This window comes from Thamnophis elegans, chromosome 2 (assembly GCF_009769535.1).
Source record: "Thamnophis elegans isolate rThaEle1 chromosome 2, rThaEle1.pri, whole genome shotgun sequence".
NCBI lineage: Eukaryota > Metazoa > Chordata > Lepidosauria > Squamata > Colubridae > Thamnophis > Thamnophis elegans.
In genome coordinates this window covers 8,696,081-8,717,367 of record NC_045542.1, presented here as the reverse complement: position 1 = coordinate 8,717,367, position 21,287 = coordinate 8,696,081, and the positions used below count along the sequence as shown (strand labels likewise).

The following is a 21,287-nucleotide window of genomic DNA, read 5'->3' as shown; positions in this document are numbered from 1 at the left end:
GCCAGGATCCTCAAAGGAATTAAAGTACTTCAGCCTTTTGGGATCAGATCAGTGGTGGCTTTCAAAAATTGTTGGAACCTACTCTGTGGGTGTAGCCTCCTTTGTGGGAATGGCTTGCCACCCATGTGACCGGATGGGAGTGGCTTGCCGCCCATGTGTCCGGATATGAAGATGCCGACGACACTTGTCAGAACCACCTTAAGTTACCTCATACACAGCACTGGCATGCACAAGAATATGATGTAAACTTGTTTTTTAAAAGGCATCTTTGGTTTGCGTTAAAACAACTTCAACTCATGCAATGTTCTGATTGCACCACAAACGCAGGAGTCATCTTTACCTTTCACAGAGGCCCTGAGTTTTATAAATATGAGCCTGATAGTGTCGAATAATCATATTCAAAGACCAGTGGTGGGTTTCAAAAAAATTTGGAACCTCTTCTGTAGGTGTGGTCTGCTTTCCGGGTCCACTGGTGGAACCTCTTCTAACCGGTTCGGTAGATTTGATGAACCGGTTCTACCGAATAGGTGCGAACTGGTAGGAACCCACCTCTGGATCAGATGTTAATCATCAGGGAAAAAATATATGATGGAATGTTACCCAATGTTTTGATGGGTAGATCCATTTGTAAGAGTGTTTTCTACCAGCCACAAATCATTTACATCCCAAAATGTAAACTAAGGAGATAAAAGTATTTGTCCAAAGGGAGCCCCAACGGATTATAAAAATGCCAAAATACAGATCCATTCTTTTGATTGCTATTTTCTGTTCTAACACACATTCCACAGAAGGACAATGCAGGATATACAGAGAGATACAAAAAACCCCGACCGAATGCAAAATAGAATCTGGGTTTGAACTTCAGAAGCCCGGGGACTAGTAATACCCCCAGAGGCCCAACATGTTAAAAATGAATCATCTCTAGCAAATACAAACAGACAAAACATTCATGCTGCACACACCAAAGCCAGATGAAAAGCCAACCACATCACACAGACTCATACGCCACACGGCCTACTGCATTTTGAAACAACATGCAGACATAGATATAGCCCAGGCAAAATTTATCCTCCAACTCTGGCACTCTTCCAAAGACTCCCCCCCCCCCCCGCATTGTTATTCTTGGAGCCTGGAGACATGACAGACCAATAAAAAGGACATATAAGGTCGGTGCTTCCTAGCAGAAATGTTTTTGAGAACTAGCATTATTATTATTAGCTAAATCAGGACGGGCAAAGAGCCCAGCAAACGGCAAGAAGATTGTCTTCAGGTTTATGGGTTTCACCAACATCACATTCCAAAATCCAGCATTTTCTCACATTGTATTGATCTCCCTTCTTGTTTGACGAACCTACAGACTCAGTGGTGGGATTCAGCCAGTTCACACCGATTCAGGAGAACCGATTGGTAACTTTCTAAGCAGTTCGGAGAACTGGTTGTTGGAAGAAATCTCCTTTTGTTTTTTCCCACTTTACAGGACTAATCCTGTAAGGAAGGCAGGAAGGAAACATTCTAGTATTGTTTCTAGCCTAATCTTTATTGCCCTGCTTACAGAAACTGCCTCTCCGGTTAACCCTTATTACATTCTAACAGCTAAGGCGAAGCGTCCATCGACCTGAGTGACATTGAGTTGGCCACGCCCACCCAGTCACATGACCACCGAGCCCCACCTACCCAGATGGTCATTAGTGCAGAGAACCAGTTGTTAAATTATTTGAATCCCACCACTGTACAGACTGTATACTCATTTGCATGGACTGATTTCCTATTTTTTTACTCTAAAAAGTACCAATAGAACTTGGCGATGTTATAAACTAGAGTGGCCAGTGAATCATCACCTCAGAAATGGATACAAGAAGAAATACAATAAATTTCCAATGAGTGGAAAAGACTGTAATTAGAAAAAACTGCTACTCAGTCTGGAGACCAAGAATCCATTTTGGGTAGGTATCTCAAAGGCCTTTGGAGCTTCCCCTTCACACGGAACACCAACTTTAAATTGACTGGGAATGGACATGGCATCCACTGAAGAAGTCTTTGTCCAGAGTAGAGATGGGCAACCTTTTACCCATCAAGGGTAACAATTCCAAGGGAATGGGGCCATTTTGTTTTATTTTTTCCAAAAGGTACACACACTCAGTGGTGGGATTCAGCCAGTTCGCACCTATTCGGGGGAACCGGTTGGTAACTTTCTAAGTAGTTCAGAGAACCGGTTGTTGGAAGAAATCTCATTTTGGTCCCCCCCCCCTACTTTACAGGGCTAATCCTGTAAGGAAGGCAGGAAGGAAACATTCTGGTGTTGTTTCTAGCCTCATCTTTATTGCCCTGCTTACAGAAACTGCCTCTCCGGTTAACCCTTATTACCATTGTAACAACTAAGGCGAAGTGCCCATCGACCTGAGTGACATTGAATTGGCCACGCCCACATGATCACATGACCAGTGAGCCCTGCCTACCCAGCTGGTCATTAGGGCAGAGAACTGGTTGGTAAATTATTTGAATCCCACCACTGCACACACTGTATATCCGCTTCCATGTGTACATTTCATGTAGGTTTAAAACCCATATGTTAAATGTTCTACTATACTTTATTCTGCCTGTTTATAGGTTTTTTTTGGGGGGGCAATCAATTTTACCCCCAAAATCAGCTATGATTCTTTGATGCAACTTTGAGCAACTGCATCTGATCCCTTGCCGTGTCACAACTTGGGCATTCACAAAACAGAGGAATGTCCTCTGTATAGTATGTCTCTAATAATAATAATATTACAGTCCTAAAAATGCTTAAAGGAGAACACTTCAACACAATGCGATTTTCTTCTGAAACAAAAACCCAAGCAGTATCCTTATTGTTTCCTGAAAAACAATAATTACTCTAACACCCTTTTTGTATACAGTACATCACATTGGATTCAAAACATTTGATCTACACTTTTGCAAAACTCTGTTCCTATAGGGTGAGCCTATAGAACAGTGTTTCTCAACCTTGGCAACTTGAAGATGTTCGGACTTCAACTCCCAGAATTCCCCAGCCAGCATTCGCTCAGTTTCTTCCGTGGATCAGAACAGCAGTTGTTAAGTAGTTATGGTGCAGAAGGCTCTCCAACAGTCTTCTGAATTCTACTCTTCCTTGAAAAGGTGAATCTTTCCTGCCTTAAATTCTTGCCCATCCGTCATTTTTCTGCTCCACCCCTACCTTCAGATCAGCAGCTTATTCCACTTGAGGAATAGGATTGGAAAGAAGCAGTGGGAGGAATAACGATGACAGTTTTTTGGCAGGTTAGTACAGTTTCAGGGCCTTTCCACCACCAAATTCTAATGCTCACCGCCCACCCCTGAGTCAGCAGAAATCCATACGAGCATGAAGTTGGCTGACTTCCTTGCCAATCTCTATTCTACTCCATTGTCTGTTTCAAATAACTTTAGCAATCTGTCTTTCCCAAGATAATTGATGGGGACGAAGACCAAGTTCTACAGAGAAATCTGTAATGCTGGGGAAAATGGGAGAAAAGAGGAAAAGACAACCATGCGCAGCAAAGTAGGTGGATTAAATTAGACTGGTAATGGTTGTGTTGTTAAGACCTGAGGCAGGTTGGAGTTAGATCACCCTGCAGAAGATTTATCACAGTGGTGGGTTTCAAAAATTGTTTGAACCTACTCTGTGGGTGTGGCCTCCTTTGTGGGAGTGGCTTGCTGCCCATGTGACCGGATGGGAGTGGCTTGCTGCCCATGTGACCGGATATGAAGATGCCGACGACACTTGTCAGAACCACCTTAAATTACCTCACACACAGCCCTGGCATGCATAAGAATAGGATGTAAACTTGTTTTTTAAAAGGCATCTTTGGTTTGCGTTAAAACAACTTCAACACACGCAATATTCTGATTGCACCACAAACGCAGTAGTCACCCTTACCTTTCACAGAGGCACTGAGTTTTATAAATATGAGCATGATAGTGTAGAATAATCCTATCCAAGGACCAGTGGTGGGTTTCAAAAACTTCTGGAACCTCTTCTGTAGGTGTGGCCTGCTTTCCAGGTCCACTGGTGGAACCTCTTCTAACCGGTTCGGTAGATTTGACGAACCGGTTCTACCGAATAGGTGCGAACTGGTAGGAACCCACCTCTGATTTATCAATGTGATTGCTAAGCGTCAACCCCTACCTGATGATGTACAATCAGAAAATCAAAGCCTACGGGTTTTTAAAGGACTCAAGGGTGCCCTTGGATAGTGTCAGAATAAGGGAAAGCATCACTTTAACATCAGTGCAGCTAAGAATAACTTGACTGTCTTGCTCATGGACCGGGAATAAAATGAAGGCCATGCCAGGAGGATCTGACAGAAAGAAAGATATCATCAGGGCATGTTAGATAAAAGTGAGGACATGGCCTCAGGCAGCTAGCACAGCGGTCCCCAACCTTCGTGGCTTGGCAGCCCTGGGCGGTGGAAGGGAAATGGGGCCGCGTGAGTATGCATATACATGTGTACTGCTCAATTTATGCGAACTTGACTCGCACAAGTTAGGTTGTGTGTATGTGTGGACACCACTGCTCATGGAAGCCAGCCCACCATTAACACAGCACAGTTGTGGGCCATAGGGCCCAATGCTTGGGAACCCCTGATCCAGCACATTGACCTGGGCTCAATAGGAATAGGGAGGCAATGTAATCTGTCAAAATCAGAATCCTTTTTGAAGATCCTTTAGCAGATTAACAGAGTTGGAAGGGACCTTGTAGGTCATGTAGTCCGCCCCCCTGCTCAAGCAGGAGACCACACCATATCTGACAAATGGCAGTCCAATCTCTTCTTGAAAGTCTCAAGTGATGAACCTCCCACAACTTCCAAAAGCAATCTGTTCCATTGGTTGATTGTTCTCACTGTCAGAAAGTTCCTCCTTATTTCTAGCTTGAATCTCTCCTTGGTCAGTTTCCATCCATGATTCTTTGTCGGGTGCTTTGAAAAATAGCTTTGACCCTCTCCTCTCTGTGGCAGCCCCTCAAATATTGGAAGACTGCTATCATGTCTCCCCTGGTCCTTCTCTTCACTAGACTAGCCATGCCCAGTTCCTGTAACCGTTCTTCATATGTTTTAGTCTCCCGTCCCCTAATCATCCTGGGTGCCCTTCTCTGCACTTTTTCTAGAGTTTTCTTCCAATAAAGAGAATCCTTTCTTCCAATAAAAGATCTTACAGGAATCCAATAAAGGGGCACAAGGATGATGCAATGTGACCAGTGGTGGGTTTCAAAAAAATTTGGAATCTCTTCTGTAGGTGTGGCCTGCTTTCCGGGTCCACTGGTGGAACGTCTTCTAACCGGTAGATTTGACGAACCGGTTCTACCGAATAGGTGCAAACTGGTAGGAACCCACCTCTGACTGTGACCAATGTATGCCATGGTTGAGGAATTAGACAGTCAAACTTATTGAACCTCATGGTAACCAGACCAACGGGCTTGATCAGATCAGAATTTAGCTCCAGTTTATTGTCCCTTGTCCAGCCACTTAACAGATAGAAAAAATGAAGAAAAAAAAAAGATAGTCCAGGCAATTTATTATGAAATTTAAAACAAGAGCAACAACTGCACCATCCTAAATTCCATCCCCAAACAAATAGGTATACAGTATGAACCACCAGTTCACTACTGGGGTGCCGTATCAGAGACAGCTCCTCAAATGTAGGGCTGAGAAAACTCAGTCGAATTGCTAATGCCTGGGGAGGAGGGAATGAATAGAAAGAAAGACTAAAGAAAAGAAGGCAAGAGATGGAAAGGAGAAAAGGACAGGAGTGGTGTGAGCAAAAGACAGTGTGTTTGCCGAGTGGCACAGGGAATATGGATCATCCAGGAATGCTTGTTGATTTTTGTTCTGTGTCAGTGAGAGCCACAAAAATCAATTTTTCCCTTGGGTTCTCTGTCTGGATGATCATCTAACCCCTTTCTCGTTCTGGTTGTTCTTTGGTTGCTTTTTCCTCCTCTCCTATGCTCCTTCCTTCTTTCCTTCCTTCCTTCCTTCCTTCCTTCTTTCCTTCCTTCCTTCCTTCCTTCCTTCCTTCCTCATAGCACTTGCCTGCTGCCCTGTTCTTCCTTGCCTGGTTCCCCTCCTCCCCTTCTCAGTACGATGGGAAAAAAGCCTGCAGCTCCCTGCAGCAGAGAATGAAACCAGCCTTGGCTGCAGCAACCTCAAGGACAATTCAAGGAGAAAGCAGCAAAGGAAGAGAGGTGGAGGTAGGCAGGCAGACAGAATGGGTCTGCTTTGAATTCTCTGGTGCTTTCCCGGAGCTCTGCTGCTTTCCTATACTTGGAAACCCAGATTGTTTTATACAGAGAGCAAAGCAGGCAAGGGAAGCCCTCAGTTCGCCTGTCCTTTTAGAACAGTGTTTCTCAACCTTGGCAACTTGAAGATGTCCGGACTTCAACTCCCAGAATTCCCCAGCCAGCGAATGCAAAATCCAAAAGAACCCCAGAAGTTCTAGTGCTCTTTGTCCATATAGTCCAGCACTGCTTGCCTCTGCAAGAAGACAGTGATATCTTTGGCCCAACTTTGGAGTTGGAAGATAGAACTCAAAATGATGCTGTTGTATAATGATGCTGTGGAGTATAATGTTACTAGCTGTATATTTTTGCTGTATCTCTTATGTAGCTCCTTGGGAATAGAACTTTTATTATTTTGCCAATCTGGGCCCAGTTATGACTTAATTGATTATAGAGTTTACACCCTGAAGGAATCAAAGGATATATTCTGATAATTCCAGTGGTAATTGGCACACTGGGTGCTATTCCAAAAGCACTGGAATTACATTTAAAACAGTTAAAAATTGACAAAATCACCATCAGTCAAATGCAAAAAGCCGCACTGCTTGGATCTGCACGCATATTACGAAAATACGTTACGACATCCTAGGCCCCTGGGTGGGGCCCGACTAGTAACCAATGCCAAATCCGGCGAAACAACTGGCCGCTGTGATACAATTGTATAATAATAATAAGTCCAGATGAAGGCAGTGGCAAGACACTTCTATATCATTGGCCAGACAATTATATAGATGTGTACATGAATTCATCAAGAGTTGAGCTCAACTTGAAGGAAATGTTCTTTTCTTTTGGAAAGTATTGGTTCTAGATTTAAAAAAAAAAGAACACTGATATCTTAAATCTTGCACCAAACACCAGGAAATATGTATATGGATGCATTATATAAAACCATACATAATTTCTTTGTAAATAGTTTCTTTTTCCCTTCCACCCTTGAGCAAGAAATTTGGACATGTGATGTATCACTGCCATTACCAGGAGAAGAAAAATCCAAAACCCTTTTGGAAAACAGCTGAAGAAAATAGAGCCAAGGAGAAAGAGTTGACTCTACCACCCTTAAACAAGTTGCCATGAATTGCGTCAAGAATGCCTAAAAATCTATATCTCAGAACTCCTACAATCTCTGCCCTTGTGATACTTAGGCTTAGAAAACCAGTGGGCATTTTTTAGGCAATTGAGCTACAGAACAGGTGTTTCCATAAACAACCATATAATTGACCAGTTCTGTTTATTCAGCTTGATGACCCTTGATTATGTGACTAGGGAACCTACAGAAATGAGCAGGCTAAGATTTTTGTTTCATGGAGGGGATTAGAATTCATTTTCCCTGGGTGTCCATACAACGTTAAGTTTAAGAGAAACCTTAGGCACTGCTGAGAAAATTACGTTGCAGTTTCTTGGAACTTCAAGGGCTGTCATGGTTATTCACCACTGCTTAGAAATACAATTTTCTTTTCTTGCTCTAGTCACCTGAGGAAGAGTCACAACTGGATGGGGCTTGAAATGGGTGAAATGTATCAGAGGTATCAGAGCCCCATGAAATGGAATATTTAAAAGGCCCTGGAGATCCAGTAGGGTAGCCTAAAGCCAAAACCTCTATGTCGGTTTGTTACTTTTCCCTGGAGATGAACTGGATTGAAGGAAAAGGAGCTGTTTTGTTCAACCATCGGGGAAGAACATAAAGCACTGGGTCAAATCACCTCCCGAACAGTTAAGCCGTCTATCTTCCATGGGTCACTAAATCAAGCCTCTCGGAATATTTCAAGCTTTAGTCTGTATAAAGTCCAGTCAAGCAGCGTAATTCTTGCCATGTCAAGGGAATCAAAACCAAGAGATTTGGGTTAATATAGATTGATCTGTCTCCACTACTCTATTCACAATAGTGTGAAATTGGACTATCTTGGTAAATCTTTCCTTCAATTGCTTTAAGCCCCTAAACGTACTAACTAAAATTGAATATAGAAGAGTGTTCTTATGAGCCAATATGCATAGAATTGCACACTTAGTCATGGATTCTGGCCTTTTCTTTTGCTTTAACATTAGCTCACATCAGAAGAGAATATTTTCCAGTATTGCACCAATACTGGAAGAAGGAAGATTTGCCTACTATTCAAGAATGGACATTAAAAGTAACAAATCTAGCAGAGATGGCTAAAATATCAGCATACCTCAAGGACCATTCAAATGAGAGATATAAACTGGAGTGGAGAAGATGGATTGACTATACTCAAAATAAATATGGGACTAAGAAATTCCAGATAGCTTATGACTGAAGAAACAAGGAATGATATAATCTGTTTAGAGCTAGCCTAGCAAAGAGGAGTTAAAGCTCAAATGAAAGATGATACTAACTTTTTAAACTTTTTTTATTTATCTTAGAATATCTTTGTTAAAGATTTATACCCTGTATTGGTTCTGGGAAGCCGGGGGGGGGGGGGGAGGTGGGGTGGTTGGGCGGGAGGGGAGGGGGAGGGAGGTAAACATTTGTAAAAGTTTTTTTCAAAATTTTCAATGAAAAAAAAGAGAGAGAGAATATTTTCCCTGTCCGGAATGTAAGAAACTTCCTTCACATTTTTGCATATTTACAAAAATACAGACTATCATTAAGATGTTAGAAAAACTTCTAGTTCTTTGCTGCATATAGCAGTCTTCCGTGTTTCTGCAGCCCAGAGATAGTAACAATATGTTGGACCATAGTGACCAACCAAATGCTTCCAGTCAAACTCTAAGCCGATCATAAAGCCATTGGAACCCACTCTCTTGTGCCCCATAGCCCCTTGCCTGTCATGCTGGAACTCATAGCAATAATGAAGAATAGTTACTGAAGAATAGCCGTGCAAGCGATATTGGGTGTACCTAGGTACATCCACGTCACACCGATCCTCCGCGAGCTGCACTGGCTACCTATTGGTCTCCGAGCACGATTCAAGCTGTTGGTTATTACCTTTAAAGCCCTACATGGCTTAGGGCCAGGATACCTCCGAGACTGCCTACTGCCACATTCCTCCCAACGGCTGGTGAGATCCCACATGGTGGGCCTCCTTCAGATGCCGTCAGCCAGACAATGCCGGCTGGCGGCTCCCCGGAGGAGAGCTTTCTCTGTGGCTGCTCTGACCCTTTGGAACGAGCTACCCCCAGAAATCCGGACCTCGCCCACTCTCATGGCCTTCAGAAAAGCTGTTAAAACCTGGCTATTCTGGCAGGCCTGGGGCTGTTGACCTCATTGTTGAGGTCCAGCTCCGATCGTAACGAATGTATGTGTGTTGTTTTTTACATGTTTTTATTGTCATTTTTTAATTATTCTTCTTTCTTTCGATGTAAGCCGCCCGGAGTCCTCCGGGATTGGGCGGCCTATAAATCGATTTAATAAATAATAAATAAATAAATACTTATAGTCTGAATTTCCTCCAATATGACTTTTAAAGCTATCCAACCTGGAGACAAGCAACTCTACAGCTTTTCTGGTGGGTGGATTCCACAGCGCAACCACGTTCTGGAGGCAGAAGAGCATCTCTTAGTTTACCTTGAACCTCCCACCAAAGAGCTTCCTTGGGATAGTCTTGTACCACTGTAGTCACTTTTGTGGGGAGATGGCTCGCTTCGCCAAGAGTGCCACTTGTTCAAGCGATTTGGAGTTTCCCCCCAAGTAATCTGATTACAGCAAGAAAATAAAACTCTAGGGCAGTGTTTCTCAACCTTGGCGACTTCAAGTCCTGTGGACTTCGACTCCCAGAATTCCTCAGCCAAAGTCATCAAGATTGAGAAACACTGCCCTAGGGGGATATGGTCCAAATGAGTTGTGTCCAGCCCTCTAAGTCTTGGAGAGGCACTCTGGTGTTTAATGGATAATTGAGGACTCTGGAGGGATGGGAACGGCGCAATGCCATCACTAGGGAGATTGGCACTTGATTTAGATCATCTCCCACTTGGAGGGCTTTTGAAAAGAAGTAAGAAAATGGAATCCTGTGCAAAATTGTGCTCTCTGTAATCTGTGATTGCTGTCAGACTTTGGTAGGATAATCTCAAGTGTGGGGGTGGGCTTTGGAGGATGGGGGAAAAAAGGACACAGAGGGCTGTAGATTGCCCACCCCTTGATCTAAATGAAAACTATTGGGAAAGTAGAGAGGATAGACAAGTTATTGGAATTGCTCCTTTGGTCTATCCCTGTAGCTTTGGATAGAAGGAAAATTACATGGCTTTGTTCCTTTCTCTTACAAAGGCTCATTACACAGATATCCAGCTACCTCACACATATAGCACTCTGGTTATTTGATTCCAGCATAGGATTGCACAAAACACTTGTCAGATTTAGGCAACACGTAATCACACCCTTCACACATATTTAGAAGCTTCAAACTTCTTCCTTTTAATCGTGTTCACCCTCCCACCCAACTCTCTGGAGCCTGTTGCTAGAAATGGTGACAAATAAATGATCTAGGCAGACACTAACTATCCTGACAAAGTTCACCCCGGGCCACTTGGGAATAAGTGATTTAATTATATTTCTGTGTCAGGTGCCAGGAGTGGATATTTAAGGATGCTAAGCATCCAATTACTGAAAATAATGGGTGGGTGGGTGGGTGGGTGGATGGATGGATGGATGGATGGATGGATGGATGGATGGATGGATGGATGGATGGATAGATAGATAGATAGATAGATGATAGATATATAGATAGATAGATAGATAGATAGATAGATAGATGATAGATAGATAGATAGATAGATAGATAGATAGATAGATAAGATAATTGATAGATGATAGATAAATAGATGATAGATAAATAGATGATAGATGACAGAAGATAAATGAAGGATGGATGGATGGTGGGTGGGTGGATGGATGGATGGGTGGGTGGCTGGATAGGTAGGTAGGTAGACAGACAGACAGACAGACAGATAGATAGATAAATAGATAGATAGATATAATTGATAGATGATAGATAAATAGATGATAGATGACAGAAGATAAATGAAGGATGGATGGATGGATAGTGGGTGGATGGATGGATGGGTGGGTGGGTGGATGGATGGGTGGGTGGGTGGATGGGTAGGTAGGTAGGTAGGTAGGTAGGTAGGTAGGTAGGTAGATAGATAGATAGATAGATAGATAGATAGATAGATAGATAGATAGATAGATAGATATTGATATTGTCAATATATCATGTACTATAGGAAGCATACTCTAGGTGAGGTAAAGGGAACCTTGCTTTTAAAAAATTCTAATTCTTATGTCTGCGTGAAATGGCTTTTCTATAACAAATATGTCACATTGGTCTAGACCTCCATAGCATTGTAATTTGAGATAGTGCCTTCATTTTGAAAATCAAGCAATTCCACTTTGATGCCTCAAAGTTAAAGGGTTGAGGTGATCCAACTTGATGAGACCAGGTGCTATCACGGGAAGAGGCCTCTCTGCATGCATAGCATGTGTCCCCCAATCATTTTGACTTCCTGTTTGGGTAGCCAATCCAATGGCTGTTCCCTTTGACACAGCTTCCCCTTTGACTTTGTTTTGAAAGGGTTTTCGGTAGTGCCTCAACATCAATGCAGGTATATATACTCCTAAATAAATATTGCCACTAAAATCAGTAGGTCTGATTAATTTGTTAAGAAAGTAATGTTTTAATTCTTGGAATAATAGTAGATTATTTAGGGACAGGCTAGATTATTAGTTCTAGTTCTTAGAGGGTTAATGGGTTACACTATGTAGCACTCTTAAGATATGTGTAGTTGACTTTGAGATGGTGGGTTATAAGTCATAGAACAGTTTTAATATAAGCATTTTAAAAGAAAGGAATGGCTACATTTTAGCAAGTTTCCATTGTGATATTGAGACTACAGGTATAAAGAGAGGTCGAAGCATCCTTAAATAACAACGAGAACAATTTGACATTATTGAAAGTGATGAATATGAAAAATAAATTGGATTTAAACATTTTGTAAAGGACCCTCTTAAAATGATAAAAGTTATTACTTTGCATTCCTTAAAATGTGCGATCCTCTGGCAATTCTTATTATACGTATAATAATGCATTTTGCTTCCTTTATTTCATGCCACTGATGTCCCTTAGATGGTAAGGATTATACATGCTTTTCCTTGCTTTCATCTGCAGTGGGTCCTAGGGAAGCCCCTATTTATTCTGCTGCCTATGTCTTTGGGTCCTGCTCCCAAGTCCTGACCTGATGATCCCACTGATTATGAGCCTGCCCAAGTCATTTATCTGGTACCTTCAGTGGGGGACGTCTTGAGTCTCCTGCAGAGCCCGTTGACATCTGTGTAGGTCTCCTGGACTTTCTGGAGAGCTTCAGGCCCACGCAACTCCATAAGGGAGCGCAGCTCCGACAGGGTGCAGCCAAAACCACCTGCATGGTTCATTTCTCGCCGCTGGTTTTTGGGATAAAAATCCACAGCGCTGTTGGCCATTTCTCCCATGTTGGAAGTGAGCCGCAGCCCAGCTGGGTACACTGGGCAGAGGTGTGGGGGATGAAGAGTAGACTTGAGCTATGTTAGTCTGGTAGACGGAAGGAAGAACCTGTGAGGAGGGGAACAGAGAAAGGCATACATTGGCCAGAAAGAAAATATCATCTATGCAAAGAATGTCCACACCCACTGTTTCTGGGTTACAAATTCTTCTTGCTTACCTGCTCAGTCCTGGCTGTCTCCTGGATTCATTCTATAGAGCCTCAGGGGTGGGGCCACAAGGTTTTCTAGAGGCCAGCCAGCCAGGGGGCCAAGCCATGGAAGAGGCAGAGATGAAGGCCTTCTTAGGGTTTGGCACAAAGGGTTTTCCTGCTGCCCAAAGGAAACCTGTTGGAAAAGCAACAGTTGTAATCAAGCTCCTGCCATTCATTCACGTCAGCAAAGCCCGAAGCTCTCAGGTCAACCAATGTCTGCAATGGCACATAGAAATAAGTCAGGAATGTATAATTTCCATCAGCACAACAGTTGCACTAGACTTAAGGCAGGGATGTGCAGTCACTAGAGGCAAGGGAGGCGTGGCCTCACCAGTCATGAGGAAAAGAAAAAGAATTTTAAAGAATTTTTTTAAAATAATTAAAGCCAAGGTAGTTGCTGCCAGATTCACAGTGACTTGGAACAGTGCTTTGTGTTAACCATAGGAGGAGGCCAGAGAACTAGGGGCCTCTTTTGCATAAGGAATTTTTCGCCTTTTAAGAGTTAAGCAAGGGTTAACAAGCAAAAAATTCCTTATGCAAATGAGGCACGTATTCTCTCGCTTCCTGTAAAGGGCATTTTTAGCGGCTTTTTAGAGTTCTCTGGGAGCAACTAGCTCAGTCTGACAGAGCTCTGGCCTTTCATGAGGGCAGGGCAGGGAGAAGCAGAGTTGAAATCGTCTCTGAAACAGAGCTGGAAAAGGTGCGTGTGTGGGGAAGGGGAAGGAATTCAAAAAGTTTGATCGGAAGGCAGCAGGGGAAGGCGGGGGTATGGCAGAGGAGCTGCTTTCAAGCCTTTGGAAAATATATCCAATCCAACATCTGTGTTTGTGTTTGAGAGTGAGTGAATGAGAGAGGGATCGAAGTTCTCTGTGTGCATGTGTCTGTTTGAGAGAGGGGGGAGGGAGGGAGAGAGGGAGGAAGGAGGGGGAGGGAGAAGAAAAAGAATGGGAAAACTTATTTTGGAAGGGGGAAAAATGATGTCGCTTTAAATCGGAACTGAGCATGCCTGGCTGTGGAATTCTGGGAGTTGAAGTCCACAAGTCTAAAAAGTGCCTCACCAGGCCTAAAGCTGACCGCACGTCACTGATCTAAGGGCTAATTCCCCCAAATAGGCTTGGCCAGGACATGTGTGTCTTTCTCCATGTGAAGAGTTTAAAGAAGCATAATAGGGGCCTTTAAATATCTCTAAGACTTTATGTTCCTTTTCTTTTCCTAAATGTTTTTTGGGGGAATCCAGAGATCTGCAAAAAAAGGGTGTTGGTAGCCCATGGGTTTTGCACCCTTCCGCTAAGCCCCAATGTATCATATTTAAATTTAAGCCAGTCTGTTGTATGAACTCAAACATTAATGTTTGCTGATCAACATTTTATGGCTTAATCAATGTGCCTCAGTCAAGAACTACGATTAAAACATTGCATAGTGTAGTATGATGTGCAATTTAAAAACACGTTGCTGTCTCTCCAGCTTCCTTAACCTTTCCTGGTTAATCAGATTTAATTTGTTGATATTCTTTAAAATGCTATTTTCCCAGGAACAGCCTGCAGATCCCAAGGGCCTGAATAAAAGTTGATATATTATAAAAGACAGCAAGATTAAAAAAAAAAAAGAAGCAAAGTTGTTATTTAACTACAAGCAGGGTTTGGAACCAAGGGATTAAATATAAACTACTTTGCATATTATCCAACCCTTCCTTTGTCTTTTTAAATATATTGATAAAAGTGGGATACAAATGTACCAGATTAATAAATCAAAGCTTCAAGCATTTGAATCAAGCAATAAAAAGAAATTCCTCAATATTCTTTGTAACATACCATTTAAAAGATGTAAGAATGTAATACATAACACACCCAAACACATGCACACACACACAAACATGCATGCATAAATAAACAAACAAACAAACTATCCCACATCAGTTTTTTATTATAGAGCAAAACTGATAAATTGATAACAGGAATTGTCTTATAGTCAGTTAAAAGAGGGGAAATAAGTGCTTATTTCTAGATCTGACTGGTAAATATACATAATGTTTGGGGGGGAATGGATATCTGCATAGTTCAGACTGTAATGTCAATTAATCACTAATGAAAAGAAACAGGTCTCATGTTTGAATATGAAAGATAAACCAAGCCTACAGTTTTCATATAAATCTGTGAGTTTCAGCCAAAAAAGAAAATAGATTCCTAATTTTTAAGGAACCCGCATGAAATTGGTAAATTTACCTTAGGGCTCAATAATACTTCATATTCTAATTTTAAAAAGTGCTTTGGAACATGGAGATGTTTAAAATTTTCAAATTCCTTACAACAGCTAGCAATAGCAATAGCAGTAGACTTATATACCGCTTCATAGGGCTTTCAGCCCTCTCTAAGCGGTTTACAGAGAGTCAGCATATTGCCCCCAACAATCCGGGTCCTCATTTTACCCACCTCGGAAGGATGGAAGGCTGAGTCAACCCTGAGCCGGTGAGATTTGAACCGCTGAACTGCTGATCTAGCAGTAGCCTGCAGTGCTGCATTTAACCACTGCGCCACCTCGGCTGTGTCTTTTCCAATGGATGTCCTCCATTTGATTTTTAGAAATGAATTTGAAGTATTCCTCGGTCCTAATTATATAAGTATGTGTGAGTATGTTTCCCAAGTGCTCTGTATCCAACACAAACACATGACATCTCTCAGTGAGTAGTGGATTTAAACCTGGATCAGGAACCAACCAAATCAGCCAATGTTGTGAATACATCTTCATATGTGGAGGTAAGGGTATCATACAGGGTGAGCTGGTAGGTATAATATAAGCATATATAGGCTTTAAGATGTATGGTGATCATACTAAATGATTCATAAGTAGTAAATGCAATTAGTGTAACATATCTAGATTCAACAAGTAACCTTATAATTATGGCTTCTAAACACCTCTTCTAAAGTTCAAGAATTTCCAAGACTCAACTCAATTCTGCTCTGTTTATTAATTGCCTTTATGTAATTCATTCCAAATATATAATCTGCAACATTTTGAGACTACGGTTAGAAAGAGGGAATGGGATATTTGAGCAATCAAATGTTTGACTTCCAGTGCTGTCTTCTTGTCTTCAAAAAGAGCATATATAAACACAAAACACCTAATGTAAATAAGGTATCTGTGTCTCATTATCTCCTGCTCCTCCCTTGAGGGTGAACATTTTCTTCATAGGATTTCAGAGAAACAAGGCTCTGGCCCAATGGGGCTGCTACTATCGAGGAATGAAACACCACTTTTCAGTCTTCCTTCCTTTCTCCCATACAAATGATTATTTTTTCATCCTCCCAAATCAACCTCTACTAGGAAAGAACAAGCACTGGTACCCAGTATAACAGCGTGGAGATAGTGATTCCAGACTATTTCCTTTATGCGAATTGCTTTACATGTATTCGACTTCTTGATGGTGCCCGGGGAACTTCAAAATTAAATATATTTTTAAAATTAAAATGATCAATATTTTGAAAGATACCCAACTTTCAGGAGAAAGTTATTCTGCTACCTGAAATATCGTGAAATTTCAAGTGAGGACGCTAATCTCTTGCAAAAAATTTAATGAAAATGCCAGTATTGTACAAGTTTTCAACCAAAAACACTGGTTGAACCAAAAATATCTTTCAAATTTGGGTAGCACTTGAGAAAGTGTAGGGGTGTGGAAACTCGGGACCACCTGCAGTATCTTCAAGGACCACCAGTGGTCCTCCAAGCACAGGCAGAAAACGTAGATTGTACTGTACAGCAAGTTATTGACAAGGCGAAGGAACTGTCCAGAGTACTGAAAAAGACCTTTCAGCCAGTTTTCTGTTTACTACTATTGATTCCAAGATATTCAGACAAGTGGCTAATACAGTATTCATGCTCACATTTTCCCCATGATTTATTATCTATTCTCCACCCACAATTTATATGTGTAATATCATATCATATGATATTACACATATAAATTATAGAAAATCCCCTGCTTAGTTATTGCTGAGATTGCTTTGAAATCTATTGTAAGGAATTTTGTGTTGTATACCGTATTTCTATATTGCACTGTTCATTCTTATTTTAAGAGGGATGCTTTAGAAAGTTTAGAGGATACAGGTTGGAAGTAGATTCCTCTCTTATATTGAATTTGCTTGTACTGTTCAGTAATCCTGTCAGTGAAAAAAAACAGACACCAGCCATTCCCTTATTTATCTCCAAAAGAGACTGATTTTGTAGTCCAATGTGCAATTTATTATTTGTTTTTAGAAGGGGGCCAATCAGTAATGTTTTTGATTTTATCAATTATATAAACTGGGTTATCATTTGTCAATTCTAGTATTAAAAGTCTAGAGTTGTTTTGGCTCTATAGCTCTGGCTCATTGTGGCATCATAGACTTATTTCAACAAGGAGAATTCAATTCAATTCAATTCAATTTATTGAGTTTGTATGCCGCCATATTCCCGAGAGACTCAGGGCGGCTCACAATAAAAAAGGGAGGGGATACAAAAAATAAAATAAAAACAACAATTTAAAATTCTACAACAGCCATAACCTCGGATGGGGCTGGATGGCTCAACAGCCCCAGGCCTACCGGAACAGCCAGGTCTTAACCGCTTTGCGGAAGGCCGGAAGGGTAGTAAGGGTCTGGGTCTCCACGGGAGATCGTTCCAGAGGGCCGGAGCAGCCACAGAGAAGGCTCTCCCCCGAGGAGTCGCCAGCCGACATTGGCCGGCAGATGGAATTCGGAGGAGGCCTAGTCTGTGGGATCTGATAGGTCTTTGGGAGGTATGTGGCAGGAGGCGGTCTCTCAAGTACCCAGGTCTGATACCATGTAGGGCTTTAAAAGTAACGACTAGCACCTTGAAGCGTGTCCGGAGACCAATAGGCAGCCAGTGCAGCTCGCGGAGGATAGGTGTAACGTGGGTGTACCGAGGTGCACGCACAATCGCTCGTGCGGCTATGTTCTGGACAAGCTGAAGTCTTCAAACACTCTTCAAGGGCAGCCCCATGTAGAGCATGTTACAGTAATCCAGTCTTGAGGTGATGAGGGCGTGAGTGACTATCCGAAGGGCCTCCCGGTCCAGGTAGGGCCGCAATTGGTGCACCAGGCGAACCTGGGCAAAGGTCCCCCTGGTCACAGCCGACAGATGATGTTCTAGAGTCCGAATTTCTGACTTCACAAACTATCAAATTGCTCGCTATGTATAAGAATACGAATGTATTGCTATTGAAATCTCTAGTATATACAAAGTATATAAAAGTAAAAGGTTAAGGCTGCATTTTGATTATTTTTATTCTGCTACACTGAAAAAAAATGGAAATTAATGCATTTTCTTTCTTCTTTTGTTCCCCTTACTCCACACTTCTCTTTCCTTCTTTTTTTTCCTTTCCCATTTCCCTATTATCTTTGTTTTCGTTTGTATTTTATATTATGATAATGAAAATGAAATAAATAAAACAAACAAATTGTTTAAATAAATGAAAACAAGGCCATGGATCGGAGGTGAAAGTAATAGGCCCCTTCCATTTATCTTCCAGGAATAAGCATGTAAAGAAATACTGTCGTAAAATCTGAGATTTCTATCTAGGAGTCATGATTTATCAGCTATGAATTTATTCTGTCCCCTTTAAATCTATTTGCTTAGCAGCAATCAAATAAAAGCTTATTCTCTCTGTCCCAAATCTCTTGCCCATCAATTTCATTTCATGGGATGAGCCCGAGTATTACTGTTACAGGAAAGAATTCCCTCTAGTAAACATAGCAATAGAAGGAGGGGAAGCAAGGAAAATAACATATGCCACTGTTCTCCCTGGCACAATGTTCTAAGGTTATTTTATTTCTTAGGCAAGGTAAAAAACCATTCTACTATTTGAGTAGCCAAATCAAGAACTAAGCTCCTTGATAAACATATTGATATATGGACGTAGCAGGTCACAGTTCTACAGCAACATATCAAGCCAGCCTTCCCATTCCCATTGGGAATCACAAAACCAGAATTCCTGAGCCTAGATTGTGGTGAGATGGTTTAAAGTCTGCTCCCCACCACACTGCAAGTAGACTCGATAATCAGAGCCCATAGAAAGAGAGGATGCTTTTATAGCGGCAAAGTATCTTACCTCTGTAAATCATTTGGGGATCATCCTTCCCTACAATGGATAAATGAACAAACTGCTATTCTTACACCCACCAGAATCTCAAGGCTTAGTCCAAATAATTGGCTGTTTATCCCCTTTGGCCATGAGAATGGCCATGCGGATGACACAGGGAGGTGTTTTTTTTTTAAACATATGATTCTGGAGGCAGAAAGTCATCCCTTGTTATGATGAAGGCAGTCAGGGGTATAATGTCTCTGAAAATTAAGGTAGGCATTAAGAAATCTTCCTTTAAAAAAACACCGCCACAAATTTCCACTCATTACAGTGAGTCCATAACAGTATTGTTGTTTGCTTTTTAATGTTTAAATAAGTTTAATTAATTTTTTTAAAAAGAAATCTTACTTTTATCTATTTAAAGTACTTGATCTTTGCAGCAGCTGGGATATCCCACGGGCGTACATTCCACTGGACAGTGTGCTATGTTCATTTTCCCACATTGGAATAGAAAAGTTATACTGTATTAAATACTTTGTATATTTGGCAATGGTTATATAGAAATAATCATAGGTTCATCAATAATAACTGGAATAGTAATAATGATAGTAGGCGCAGCAACAATCCAATGAAAGGAAAGTTAGAGGCTCAACTATAAAGTGGATATACGATTTGTTGGAAAGTTGTATTTAAACTGTTTGCATATAATAGCTCTGTCCAGAATAACAAATAGGTAAACTGATAAACTCTTATAGGACTAACTTGCCTACTCAAACACAAGTAGAATTTTGTCCAACAAAATAAATGCATGTCATATCAGTTTCCTTGGAAACAGGGTCAACAACCTTTGGTGACCCGCACTAGAAGGGAACAAGTGAATTCTTTACAGGCTCCTAAAGGTGCCCACCACGTGTTAATAACAGGGAAGAAAGAATCAGATCTGATTTTTGGATGATACAGAAGATATACAAATTGCAATCAATTATGGAGGACATACATCCTTTTAAAATGATTTCGTTCTGTTAAAATATTCAGCTGAAAGCAGTTAAATAAAATAATGAATAGAAAAATCAATCATAAACTGTAAGGGAGCAGAAAGAAATGTAATCAGAATTAATGACCATGACCTTGGCTTTGAGGTTGTTGGGGAGAATTGCAGCCATCTCATTCTATATCTTCTCTTTGCAAAAACAGCAGAATCTTCTGGCACCTTTAGGGTTAATGTATTCCCTATTACATAACCTATTTATGCAACAATATTAAATTTGTTGGTCTATAGGGTGACACTTGGACTCCTGTCTTCTGCTGCAGTAGATCAAAACAAAGAGCCTATATATATACTGGGCAACCCAGGTGCCCTATGACTGTATTACGTTAAAATCATAGGAGAAATACTGGTTAATATTCTACTATTGACCGGGCATCCCTGCACATTGATCACTGAGAGGACAGGCTTAAAATACTTTTCCCCCAATGTATATTATTTGCTATCATTGATTGAAGAGGGTATATGTATGTGGAGGGAGTACTCTGACTGACATATGATCTCCTGGTAAATATTGCATGGTGTTTTTTGAATGTACATTTCATTTGAGAAAAGGCTGGAGGAAATATATTTTCAAGGGAGGCAAATATGTCAATATGACTTTTAATAATTCTTGAAAGAGCCACCAAAAGTCAACAAATATTATTGTTGTTATTGTTGTTGTTGTCATTATCCTTTGGCAAAGGAAACAGCGAGATATGGTACTGTTTTCCAAGGAAAAGGAACCTTTAAACTGAGTGCTTCTCAGCACCTGTCTCAGGTATACTGAGTAAAGCTTTAAATGCTTTTCTATACGAGATAGGATTCTGGCAGGTGCAACTTTGCACTTCACTTTAAACATCTGTAAGGAACCCACACCGCCGAAATTTAGTTTTCCTGACCTTAAAATATCTCAAAAGGATCCTTGGTCTATGCTTAAGTGGTCACTTCTGTATTTTGGGTTACAAACTTTTAAATGAGCTTTTATATTTTGAGTTTTGAATGAACCTCTGGTGCCATACTTCTCAAAAATCACGTGGTTAGAATAACTATCAATACAGGTTGTCCTTAAAACAATTCATTTAATGACTACAGCTGCACTTTAAAAGGTGACTTATGATTGCTTTTCACATTTATGATAGCTGCAGCATCTCTGAGATCACATGATCAAAATTCAGACATTTGGCAATTAGCATGTA

General features: G+C 41.1%; 1 protein-coding gene across 10 annotated transcripts in view; it reads right to left on the bottom strand.

Annotated features, from left to right (window-relative positions):
* ATP2B3 (ATPase plasma membrane Ca2+ transporting 3) overlaps positions 1-12,746 on the bottom strand; it is a 101,631-nt gene extending 88,885 nt beyond the window's left edge. For all 10 annotated transcript variants that reach the window (XM_032210740.1, XM_032210743.1, XM_032210736.1 and 7 more), the window contains exon 1: positions 12,542-12,746. In XM_032210740.1, the coding sequence (XP_032066631.1) occupies positions 12,542-12,746 (205 nt within the window). The remainder of the gene's footprint in view (positions 1-12,541) is intronic.
* Positions 12,747-21,287: the final 8,541 nt, after the last annotated feature.